At 37.2% G+C, this 13,547-nt stretch overlaps 1 protein-coding gene across 1 annotated transcript; it reads left to right on the plus strand.

Moving 5' to 3' along the window:
* Nucleotides 1-2,019: 2,019 nt before the first annotated feature.
* Nucleotides 2,020-6,279, plus strand: gpr37l1b (G protein-coupled receptor 37 like 1b). Its single transcript, XM_060845143.1, has 2 exons — nucleotides 2,020-2,797; nucleotides 5,333-6,279. The coding sequence occupies exons 1-2, from the start codon at nucleotides 2,567-2,569 to the stop codon at nucleotides 6,137-6,139; spliced, it is 1,038 nt and encodes a 345-aa protein (XP_060701126.1). The 5' UTR covers nucleotides 2,020-2,566; the 3' UTR covers nucleotides 6,140-6,279.
* The last annotated feature ends 7,268 nt before the right edge of the window (nucleotides 6,280-13,547 follow it).

Consider the following 13,547-nt stretch of genomic DNA (forward strand, 5'->3'; position numbering starts at 1 on the left):
GTATTAGAGAGCACCACTGAATTCAGCCTTAAGCTATGGGTGGCACTGCCTTGTCCTCTTTAATTAAATCACGTAGGGTTTTGTGGTCCATTATTATTAGAAATCTTTGTCCATAAAAGTATAGGTGGAAATTCCTGACTCCAAATACGACCGCCAAACCTGCCAACTCTATTTGGGCTTATTTATGCTCTGCAATAGTCAAAATCTTGGATGCATAAGCTGTTGAGCATTCCTCTCCATTGTGGCAGAAATAAGCTAATACTACCTCGATGCATGTCAATAGCAGATCTCGCTTGAAATCCTGGTGTGCCAAAACTTTACAGGATAACGTTGAGGTGTTTGTGTTGGACTGGGGTGGACAAAGTCTGAGCCACAGTAGATAATCAATAGTTTACAATGGAGGTGAGATGGGTGAAACAGGATAAGCTGCTAGATGTGAAAACATATATCATTCCAATAAAGAAGAACAAGTGTGATTTTGTGTTGTATATGTTTCTCTGTTTGTTTGCCTCTGTCTGTACAGGAAAGAGAAATGTAAATCAACTTAAGGATACACGTTATCTCACATGATACAATACAGCACAATAATAATGCAATTGTCACTTCAGAAACTATCGATAAACTGACTGCAATAATTGTGTATCTACATATACATACATTTCAAGTGATGGGCAAATGAAGCAAGCATGATGTGAGAAAGAAAAAGAACGTTTTCACACAGCAAATAGCATTGCTGCCTCACAGCACCAGGGACCCAGGTTTAATTCCGCCTTTGGGCAACTGTCTGTGTGGAGTTTGTACATTCTCCCCATGTCCGCACAGGCTTCTCCCAGGTGTTTCAGCTTCCTCCCAGAGTGCACATACGTGTGGGTTGGGTGGAATAAAAAGAGAAAGAGTTCTGGGGAAGGGTCACTCAACGTGAGATGTTAACACTAATTTCTCTCCACAGATGCTGCTGGACCTGCTGAGCTTTTCCAGAAATCTCTGACTTTGTTTCTGATTTACAACATCTGCAGTTCTTTCTATTTTGATTTACACAAGTTAGGTGGATTCACCATAGCAAATGCAGGGTTACAGGGATAGGATAGGGGGATAAGTATGGCTGGGATGCTCTTCAGAAGAGTGGTGTTGTCCAAATGGCCTGCTTCCACACTGTAGAGATTCTATGAACCAGAAATGATATTCAGGAGAAATTTCTTTATATAGAAAGCATCTAGAATGTGGAAGTAAAGGTGAATAAATAGATGAGGGGAAAAGGAACCTGAGGGTATGTTGATGGACTTAGATATAGAGGGCTGGGAGGAAGCCAGGGTCCCGTGAGGGGAGTCAGTAGAATCAGAGTTTGATTGTTGGTACAGCTAATAATTTTTAATTCCTTGCAAACGCTTGAAACTCGTTAGTGAAAGGAAACCATCTGAGCAGCTGGCTCGGTTGTTCCACTACTGCCCGGGCTTTTCCTTACCCAGTTTAACAAAACATCTTCCAAAGGCAATTTACATCTCCTTCGTTTCGTGCCTTTTGTTTTCCAGCAGGGGTTGAGACCAAAGTTAGAAAAGAGGGAAACCGAGGCAAAACTAATATTAGTTTCTTTAAATCAGTAAAACTTTTTTTGGGGGGCACTTTGCATTAAATCCCATTATGAACCACCTTTGGAGTTCCTTTTGTGAAGTATTGATTCACACCAGCAGGGGGCAATTCAAAACTCCTCACTGCGCGCTGTCTTTTATTTGTAGTAATGTTGGGAAAACATCGAGAGAACCGAAAATAACGAGAGTTTGAAGAGAGCCGAGTAGTTTGCTTTGTTGCAGGTTGATCAATGCACAAAGTTGTGATATAATAGCTCCAGACATACACTGCCCACTGACAGCTGTACGTCGGAAGAGTTTGCAGACAAGAGTCACCAAGATTTTGCAAAAAAAAGGGGGGAAGACTTTAGTCTAGGTTGAGGCGGCTGTAAATCTGTCGACACTGTCGTGCAGTTTACTTCTCGGTTAGAAGGGGAGAGGGGAGGGAAATGTGCACCTCTCTCGCTGTTCTGTTTCTAGTGCAATTCTTTATTCTTGGATTGACAACTACCGACAACATCCAACAGCACCATGACCTGACAAGAGGCGCCAGCGGTAAATGGGACAAGTGGCAAGAGGTACCAGACCTCCAGCTGAAAAGAACAGCAATTCAACAAGTGCCTGGGGCTGACCAGTGGCTTGGAGAGCACCTGGAGACTGCAGGAAACACCAGCTCAAATCCTGACAGCCCAGACAAAAGGAGCTTTCCAAAAGGACCCGAGCAAAGAGCAAGGCGGGGGGCAGATCAAAAGGGCACTGTTGCCCCAGTAGAGGCAACAGCCGCGTCTCCCCCACAAGGCAACCCCGTGGAATCGACCCATTTCCAACTAAGTTCCAGCATCCCTTCGCTCAAAGATGAGCGGGAGCAGGTGTCAGGGGGAGAAGCGACGTCTGGAGTTCGAGGTGAGGAAGTGAACGGGTTGGAAACAACAGCGAAGAGACTCCAGCTGCAGAACAGCCTGTACCCTGTCACTGACAGCACCTACAGCGCGTACGCCGTCATGTTTCTGTCCTTGATTTTGTTCACGGTCGGCATCATTGCAAACCTAGCCGTGATGTGCATTGTCTGTCACAATTATTACATGAAGACCGCCTGGAATAACATTCTCGCTGGCATGGCTTGTTGGGACTTTTTTGTCATCTTCTTCTGTCTGCCGATGGTCATCTTCAATGAGATCACTAAGAAAAGGCTGCTCGGGGACATTGGCTGTAAGGTGGTGCCCTACTTGGAGGTAAGACCCGGCTTGTTTAGGGCTGAATTATCATTCGGATGGTCTGATATTCTAAACACGTGCTCAGAGATCCCCTCTGCTTGGTATTTCAGACAATATATATTTTGTATTTCTGTGGAAGTTCTTTAAAAAGAAGAAAAAAACACTTGCCCCTCTCACCATCCTTGAACTTTCCCACCTCGCACCTTAAATGTATGCCCCTTGGTATTAGACATTTCAATTCTGGGAGAAGGACTCTAACCGTCAACCCTATCCATGCATCTCATCATTTCATACACTTCTATCAAGTCTCCCCTCAGTCTCCACCAGCTCCAAAGAAAACAACTCGAGAAAACAGAATTACTTAAACATTCCCAATCTCTACCAGCCCCCTGTTAGAAAATATAAAGTCATCGGAATAAAAATATAACCATATATAGGTAGATCTTTACATTCCACTATTCTGTGTGCTAAAACATGTGAAGTCCTTAATTCTAAGATGAAACCCCACTCTGTGCGTTTTATAAAACAAAAATTTTTAGGTGCTGTAGATGTGAAAAAAGTGCTGGAAAAACTCAGCAGGTCTGGCAAGCTGTAAAGAGAAAAACAGTTAAAGTTTCCAGTCCTGTGACCCTTAGACCAGATATCCACAATTTCTGCCAGATATGCTGACTTTCTGTTTTTATTGCTGTAGGTTTTATTGTTTGGTTTACTGTTGGACATTATCTGATACAGCTCATACAATGGACTTGTGTGGAATATGACTTCACGCATTTTTTATGTTTAAACTTTTCACCTTTCATTGTTATGGGACTAGTACAAAAATACAAGCAGTTTATAAGATTGTGTTAAATGGGAGTCAACTTTAAGGAAAGCTCAATTTAACTGATAAAAGTATCAACAGTTGAATAGGTTTTCCTAACTGTGTAAAGTTTTTACAGTCTGAAGTACATCAAAATAAAGCCATTTCACTCTGCAGCTTTATGCCACGTTTAGTAATTTGATGGTATAGCTTCCTGCTGTCCAGTTTACGTCAGTTGGCAATAAGGTGTAAACTTGTGAATTAGCTTACACTGAGATTTTTCAAATTATTGAAATGTTGTGCTACTAAATATGATTGCAGCAATGTTTACTTCTTGGTGGGTTATATGTCACATTGAATAAAGAGTAAAATTTATATCAGCAATTAAATCCTTTAACATCAGCAACAAAGAAAGGCCAGAGCAACATGCATATGGTGAAGATAAAGGTAATTGTTGTACAAGAGTTGAATGTACAATGGTTACATGGCAGCCCTTTGTTAGCACAGTGATGACGTTTGTAAATTATACATATCAGTTGGAACTACTTTCTTTGACGATCAGCTGCAGGATGCTTTGGAGGAACTACTCAGTATCAGATCAGAGGATGTAGTATATTTTAGAAGTTCATTTTGTCTTAGAGTTTGGGCATTCTGCTATGTTGGCTGAGAGAAAGGGCTGACTGGTTTTAATTGCTACAACAATGTGTTCATTGTATTGAACATGGTGCCATGAGAACATTAATTATTAAAGGGACAGAGAGATAGAGAGAGGAACAACTTTTTAAAGGGTTGAGGCCATTATAAAGAAGTTGCGGTATGTTTAGAGACAGCCTTTTTTTTTAAAAAATAGAGAAAATGTTTGGCACAAGTCGTAATAGTTAAATCTTAAAGAAAGAACTAAGCAGTAACATCTAACTGTTCAAATCAAACAGGAGATGCTGGCAATATTCAAGAATCGGGCAGCATCTATGGACAGACATACTTCAAAACAATAACCCTGTTTCTCTCATCACAGATATTGTCTGACCTGCTGAACACTTCTAGCAGTTTCTGAGTTAATTTTCATCAGATTTACTACATGCAGTATTTTAGTTTTGTCTAAATCAATGAGTGAGAATGATTTTGTTTTTGATGTTTTGACAAATTGCCTGGTTTAATGTTATCATATTGCATAATAAGCACAGCTTAAAACACTGTTCAATTTCAACAATATTTAAGTGCAGTGCTTGGGCAGTCTATATGATAAGATTGTAGCAGTTTGTAAAAGTAGAAAATATTCACTACACTTCAGACTTAAGTATGAAATTAATATTAGCTTCCATTGTTTTCTTTTTTAAAAAAAAGATATTACATTTTTAAGAAGTAACTTCCAATATACTAAATGTTAAATGTTAGTGTGCTTTCTCTGTCAATGTATGAATAATTACCAAGTGTTAATATACAGTAGGTTTGTGTAACTGTTTCTAATAATGGCATTGACATTGATGTATCATGGAATAATTTACAATTGTCCTTTCATTATACATTTGGCACTGCCTTATTTTACACTGAATGTTTGAATAAAAATGATTATGGAAATATTTCACATCAAATGGTATTAACATTTTAATTTATGCTTCTTAGAATTTAACATGGGGTTTTGTAAGCTTTTTCCAGTGGAGAATGGCTATTTTGTGTAGCTGTGTAGGCTGTTTCAACATTAGGGCATTGTAAAAAGATATACAATTTATATATGAATTTATTTTAACTTCTAGGTTTCTTCTCTTGGAGTCACTACCTTTAGCCTATGTGCATTAAGCATCGACAAGTTTCGTTCTGCAACAAGTACACAGTCACAAATTAGGCTGATAGAAAATTGTCTATCTATTGTGGCCAAGATGGCAGTCATCTGGATAGGATCTATGTTGCTAGCTCTCCCTGAAGTCCTTCTCTGGCAACTGAATCAAAAGACTTCCATTGTGTCTGGGGTTATCACTGACTATTGCATCATCAAAACATCTTTGAATCTCCCCGAGCATATCTATGAACTTGCACTGACCTATGAGAATTCCAGGATGTGGTGGTACTTTGGTTGCTACTTCTGCTTGCCCATCATTTTCACAGTGACTTGCCAGTTGGTGTTGAGACGAGTAAGAAACACAGAGAAGAAATCCAACCTCAAAATTATTTCTCAGCATGCTCAGCATGAAAATCAAAAGAACAATACCTTGATTGGTCTGACTATCCTCTATGGCTTCTGCATTATCCCGGAAAATGTTTCCAACATCGTGGTGACCTACACCTTTCCTGAAATCTCCAAGGAGACCGTTGACTTGCTCAACATTATTAATCAGTTCTTCCTGTTTTTCAAGTCCTCTGTAACCCCAGTGTTGCTTCTATGCCTCTGTAAACCTTTGGGCAGAGCCTTCATGGATTGCTGTTGCTGCTGTTGTGATGAATGCGTTCCAGAGACTTCAGAAATTGATGTTCATGACAGCAAGCTGAAGACAGAAATGGCAACTATTTTCTGTGATAATTCCAAGGAAACACCAACAATGATGACCCTAGGTACTCAATGTTAGTTACAATCCTTCACATTCAACCTGCTTCCTGAAGGCTCAATGGTGAAGCATGCCCATTTTCAAAAACACAGTTAATTTTTTGACTTAGTGGTGCTCTGTTTACTGCCCAAAATGACCTAGTGAATAAGGTGAAATTTAGTTAGCTCTAGTTAAGTTCCTCATGTGTGAATAACTAATATTTCCTTGCTGAGTTTAAGCTTTACTTTAGACATTTAAATCATAAGAAGCTTTTTTTTAATGAAATACAGTCAAAAAGTATTAAAATATAATTTGTTGCTCCAAAATATTAGAAATACATCCATGTAGCATAAAATTCCCTACAATAAATCCCTAGTGGATCATAGTGTCTAACATTCTAACTAAAACTTTTAATTTAAAACATGGAGGATAGTTTTATTTTCATTTTTACTTGTGATGCATTGTTATCATGCTGAGAATGACTATCAATTGAACATACAACAATTCCGATTATTAAGGTTAACAGGACTGCAGTGCATGAAGAACCTTTAACATTCTCCTAATTACTAGATCTGCACTTTTATAAATAGTCTTTTGAACCCCTTATAGTGTCAGAATGTATTGTCTAGAAATGAGTTTCCAAATTTAATAAATAATTAGATAAATAGCTGTTTTTATATTCACAATTGTATATGTTGATGGGGAAACCAGCTGCTGTGTAATTTCACAACAGTGTTGGTTCAGTACAATGTCAAATAAAAATATGAACCGGTTTCTTTGGTTCTGGTTTGTGCTTTGTTTTATTTCAGAATGGCTTTTATTTATTTCACTTATATTTCATCAGTGCAAACTGCACTATTGATAAGAGACTGATTGAAATGCCAGTACTAAAGTGGGAGATAACTAAGTATCCAGAACAGTTGGAGACTAGCCCTACATGGTAGTCTCAAACATCTGTGGAAAACCAAACTTTCAGGTTTCAGATGGCTATTAAACAGTCTTAACATTTAAGGTTGAAGCCAGCAACGATAGAACAAAATGTCACATATTAAGCAAGTGAAATGAATTTCTGTTGACCAATGATACAATATTTCCTTTAAACATCTATCAATACAGTATTGTTTTATATATCACAAAGGTAGATACCAGAATTTGTCCCAATTAATGGCTGAGCATATAAACAACTAAGTTCCGGTTTAGGTCAAGTGAACTGGCCTCAGCTATAATGCTCATAGAAGTGCTACAATTATTATTCATTCTGCAAGGTTAAGATAAGGAACATCAGCTGGAAGTCTCCCTTTTTTGGTAAACCAACCTAACCAGACATATTATGGCACATTTCTGGAGGAGATGGGACTTGAACTCAGGCCTCCACTTGGTTTAGAGGTAGGAATACTCCCACAACATCCCCAGCTGGAAGTCATTTTGATGGCTAATCAAAAACTCCTGCTCCTTGTCAGGTTAAGGACTCAAATGGACTCTACTTTTAGTGTTAGGTCCAGAAAGGATCATAGTCTGTTGTGGCTGTAGGTAAGGACAGAATCAGCTCCAAGTGTTAGGTATAGATACAATTGGCTGCATTATGCTTTTCTCCTGCTGTAATATAATGTAACTTATTGAAGAAAAATAATCACAGAGATAACTTGGTAAAGAAAACAAGAATGAAATGTACAAACTCTGTAGCCTTGAAACATTTCCAGAAATGGCACAAAATGCTTTCATCAAGGTTGAGTGACAGACCTAAATCAAAGATTTAAATCATTTTGTCATTATGCTCGGCTTTGGCAATGTTGAATGACAAGCTTGAATAAACTTCTAAATTACTGCTCCAATTCAGGACTAGTAAGTGTGCGTTTCTATGGTCACATGGTAACAGCTATTGAAAAAGCCTGAATAACAAGCAAGGAGAAGTCACGGGTAACTAATTTACAAAATGGGTCTGCAGTGTTCTGCACAGTTGAGCCTTAGATCAGATGTATGCTGACAGATCAGTTGCTAGTAAAGGTCTGGTACTGGTAAATGTCATGCTGCCTTACTGACATGTCTGCTGTTTGGATCTGCCAATCATTTGTTGCATGCAATGATTTACGAGAGAAATGGCCATAAGTATTTTTCACCAAACAAGCCAAAGATTATAAGAAGTCAAAGATATGAATAGGATTGTTACCTGCATAGATGACAATTCTGTTAATTGCTGATGGTTACTAGCTTGTTTTTTTTTTAAATAAATAACTGCAAATAAATTCATAATATATCTACATATAACAAAGCAACTAATTTCTGAAATAAAATCATAATATATCTGCATTTGACAAAAACAACTAGTTTCTGAACTTGAAAAATTTTCCTCAAATTCTCATGAGCAACAATGATTTTACTTAGCTTTAGTGTGAATTCACCTGCTAAAGTGCATCAGAGGAGTGGTGTATTGCAGCATATGGTACAAAATACTGTTTCACCTTGTCCTTTACCAGACTTTTACTAGCAACTGATCTGTTAGCATACATCTGACATAAAGCTCAGCTGTGCATTAGACATACTGCATTATGTTCACAATCTTATTGCATTGTCTACCATAGTACTGGGTGGAGAGAAAATGTGCTGTTAATGTCAGAAGGAAAGTTAAAAATCCTATGAATCTATAGTGCATTTCCACACCATCTAGTGACAGAGTAGGTATTAATGTGGAAAAAAAGTCAATGCAGTTTATCAATTACACTCTCTTCTGTTCCTTATAGTGTGGGAAATTAAGAGCGTGAAAGAAAATAAATAAGAAAAAAAGCAAACAAACAGGAAAAGAAACAGAAAAATGAATACACTGCTTTGTAAATCCCTTGAAACCAAAACGAACAATAAATACAGTGCAGCAAATATTGTTTAGGTTTATTGGAAGATTAAAATGTGAAAGATTGTTTTGCTCAATTGAGTAGAAAATGTTTTTTCTTCTCTTCGGGGAATCAGTGACATCAAATTGATAAACTTTGTCACTAAGACAATGAGAAATTAGGAAGACATTCTTCTTTCAATGGTTTGTTGGATGTGGAAGGCTTTCCCAGAGGAGCGATTAAAACAGAGAACATCACAGGTTTTAAAAGAGAAATTAATGGGTATTTGAAGCCAGCAAAAAGTTCATGATATTGGGGACTAGAAAGTTTTGTTTTAGTTGCTGTCACAAAGAGCCAGCACAGATATAATGAGCTAAATATGGTGCAAGGTACTGTAATTCTAAAGTTTAATCTTTAGTTTAAAGTTTAAAACTGTTCTTGAGTCAATGTTTTACTGCGATACATCAAGATTTTATTCTCCCGTGGTTTGCTTAATTTAAGGAATTTGAATAGAAAAGCTTAATAATTCCCAACGTTTCACATGCTTTGCCATCTGAAACCTCAGGTGGACAAATAATAATGCTTGTGGCATTTTCAAGTGATTTAAATGTCACCTGACTAGTCAAGTAAAGCTCAAGGGTGTTAACCCAAATCAAGCAATTACCTTGCTCCAAGATAATAAATCTTTAAATTAGACCTATAGAATCATAAATGGCCATGCCAGTGGATTAATTGCAGATTGCTTTTATTAGAGGAGGTGAGACTTAACCTCTGGTCTCCTGGTCCTGGTGTTGGGACACTATCACAGCACCACAAGAGCCCCATGTTTTTCAAGGAAGATGTTTTTAATCAATTTGATCAGAAATGTTATTGTACACTTCTGGAGCAGATGGGACTTGAACCCAAACCTCCTAGCTTCAAAGATGTTCCCGATGTGCCACAAGAGCCCAATGTTCTTCAGGGCATTGTCCCTGCTCTGTTGATAACCTTCCCTCCAACATAATGCCAGAAGTGGGGATGATCATTGATAACTGCATACATTTTCATACAGTTCGCAATTGCTCAGATAGTAAATCAGTTCATTCAGCAGCAAAAATCAAGCAGCTTTCAAGCTTGAGCTGATTAGTGCCAGGTAGCATTTGTACCATACAAGTGTAAGCAATGACCATTTCCAACTGGATAGAATCCAACCACATCCCCTTGATATTCAATGGCATTACTCATCACCAAAAGCCACACCATCAACATCCTGAGGTTGTCATTGACCAGAAACTATACCAAAGCGCACAAGACGCAAGTGCCAATCAGTTGAATAAAATATCCCAAAAATCAAGAATGCTAGAACTCAGCCTTCATTTAGATAGCATGTTAAACAATGTAAAACATTCCACTGAATTTCACAGACCTCTACTTGGACAAAACTGACAAAGAACAACACATTAAGACTAAAAGTTTGTCTGATGACATTTTGTGGCACATTTTACAGGAGAAAAAGAGGTGAACAGATGAAAAGGCCGGGAGGGAATTCCACAGCTTAGGGCCAAGACTAGCAGCTGATAAGGATAATTGCATGCAAAACACAAAGACTTTGCTCTGGCACAATAAATCCTTAAAGTTTCACTCTGAGGCACACTTCACTTGGAAATATGTCACGCTTTCTTCATGCTGAGTAAAAACCATGGAAATCTATCCCAAACAGCACTGTAGCAGTATCTATACTCGGACAGCAATAATTGAACAAAACAATTCCCACCCCATTTGCAAGGGGTAGCAATAAATGCTGATATTGTCAACAATGACCAGGATGAATACAATAAAAAAGTGCAAGTGAATATAGAGTACGAGAATGAAAACAGATGAGACTGAGTGTGCTGCCTCTAATAATGAAGCATGTACCATGGCAACCCAATCACACAGTAGCAATATTGAAGCAGTCAATTTAACAACTGGAGGGACATTTATGTTAAACAGATTCTCTGCCAAATAACTAAACTGCTTCAATGCTGAATAACTTCAGTTGAGTGGGTGAGCTAATCCTATCCAGTTGTTTTGATTTTGCATTGTATAAATATAAAATTTTCTCTGAAATCTTATCAAGCCTCCGTGGAGTTTTGCAAACATAAAAACCTTTTTTAATTAAAAACCAATAAGTCTTTTGAGTAGAAAACAGGCAGTAAGGAAAAAAAAATGAAAACTGAAAATTTAGATGACCACTAAATAAATGCAAGTGCATCCCAAATCTGCAGAAGATCATTAAATAGTAATATGTGTACAATTCCTCCTGTGAATGACAATGTAACGCCTAAGAGCTGTAAGTTGAAAAACATGAGACATTTTGTCAAGTTCAGTGAAGTATTCTATGGAGAGTATACAATGATAATATCTATTGTGCATTATTGCAGAATGAACTATTAGTGGGCGGTACACATAGTTTATGACTATTTCAACCACTGTTTAGCACGTTAAAACATAACTGACAGAGTTCAGAACATACTCAGTGACCTCAACTAAGACTATGTCATTAAAAATGAGACAATGCTTTACTTAGTTGCTGATATGAACAAAAGATTTTCTATCAATCATCAAGCATTATTTTATAACTGTCTTTGCAGACAATTTGCACACATATTAGCTCAAAACCCATATCCTAATTTCTGGTACTGCTTACAAAGATCATATTTACAGCCCCCACATTCAATCAGGCTACACAACTTATTTTGCATAAAAACTTCTGAAGCATTCTACAGTCTCAAAATTAAGCATTTCATGACAGGAGCTTGAAACTTTACAGTCTTCAATGTAACAATTCATATTTTAAAACTTAGCAGATTTTTGTTAGGGTAATCAATGTATTCACAAAATAGAACAGGGCTATCATGCATTTGTTTTGCAGAAACTGTTACATAACAATTAAGTTAAAAAAAACAACCAATACTGGCCTTTTAACTAGTAAAAGAAATGTATTGTATAACATTGAGTTGTTCGGTAATACATCGCAGGATAGAGCAGAAATATTCATCGATCACGTTAAATTGAGTATTACCTCACTATAACATATAATTTAGTCATTTTTTAAGACAACGTTTTGACAATAGTTCGTCTTCCACACAAAGACATGTTCACCACATCCAGAAAGCAAAATCACCCTGGTTATGAATAAAGTACATTATATACCCAACTATCCCAGAAGGACACTTACTGACATTCTTTTTCAGTAAATGACTGTTCTGAACTCAACATGTAAATGTGACAAGACTGTATTAGGAGAGTATCATCAGTCTTGGCCAAGGATCCAACTCAAGGAAATAGAAAGTGGCCCGCTGCCCTTATATTTCTTTTCTAGTGTTGGACAATGTTTGTCTTGTTCAAAGTTCAGCTGAGTGGGACTATGAAAGTCCAGCTATCAATTCTAAGCACTACAAATTGTTCAGCAGCCAAGAATATAGCCAAGGAGTCCAGTTTAATTTGCTGAAGTATGCAAACATTTCTGAAAAGGAATTGTACAGTTTGCAGTAAACAGAATAAACACAGGAACTATGCTTTTTCATCACATTCTGCCTCTATTTAGATCTTGAGGAAGTTGAAATATGAAAGACATCACCAAAGAGAAATCTTTAACTTCTGGTTATAAAGAAGTCACACATGAGGAAACAATAAATGCTTCTAATTTTAAAATGCTATCTAAACTGTGACAAGACAACTCATCATCTTGCAGGCTGTTACCCGGAGCAACAAAAACAATGACCTTTTTGCAGAAGCCTCATGTATTTCAGAACTTAATGTATCCTTTCATGTTTCCAAGTGAGATGCGATCTGTGCAAACATTTATCACACCGGCATTACAAGAAACCATTTTCAGCCTGAATGTGCAAGTACTCAAAAGAAAATCAATCATGGCTTGATCCAGGATAAAACTTTGGTAAAAACAGTCCCTTAAAATATTAGAACTTTACATAATTTCATCCAGTTTCCTCAAAGTACCAACTCAGTGGATTATAATTCCCAAGATGTCAGCAGTGTTCTGCTCCAAAAGATAACTACATTTAAACAGATTTCAAGTCCACACTTTTATGAGAGCTTTACTTCAGTCAGCCACACTCCATAACGCACACATCCCACTAATTACTTATTCCCTACATTTAAACAATAAATTTTACCCAATTCACTTAACTAATAAATCTGTCACTTGTTCTCTCATTCCATTAACTCTCAAGCCTTCCTTCTGACCATACTAGACAATGACAGATTCTCATTTTAGTAACATATCAATAATAAGTCACTATGGGATAATGTACACTTAATTAAATTTGTTAAAAATAAAAGACTGATGATAAAATTGCAGTTTAAAACAGACTGTGGAAAATGGACAGATCTCCAAATTGAAATGGGTGGAGAGAGCAGTAAGCTATCTAATATTGTTACAAGAAAGCAGCAAGTTCTCATTTTACTTTTTAGATGAATCAATTTAATAATAAAAACACAAAACATATAAAGTGACAATAATTATATTCCCAGTTTCTTTCTTTCCCATTTGAAGTTCCATTCATCTTTTCATCCAGCATGTCCAACTCTTTCTTAGAACTTGCTGCTTTCTTGTAACAATATTAGATAGCTTACTGCTCTCT

This window comes from Hemiscyllium ocellatum, chromosome 26 (genome assembly GCF_020745735.1).
Source record: "Hemiscyllium ocellatum isolate sHemOce1 chromosome 26, sHemOce1.pat.X.cur, whole genome shotgun sequence".
Lineage (NCBI taxonomy): Eukaryota > Metazoa > Chordata > Chondrichthyes > Orectolobiformes > Hemiscylliidae > Hemiscyllium > Hemiscyllium ocellatum.

Bases quoted from the DNA above. Each gene is read 5' to 3' on its own strand.
- gpr37l1b (XM_060845143.1), top strand. From the start codon at position 2,567: ATGTTTCTGTCCTTGATTTTGTTCACGGTCGGCATCATTGCAAACCTA. The intron at 2,798-5,332 runs GTAAGACCCGGC...TTTAACTTCTAG, and splicing joins AGGTGGTGCCCTACTTGGAG to GTTTCTTCTCTTGGAGTCAC.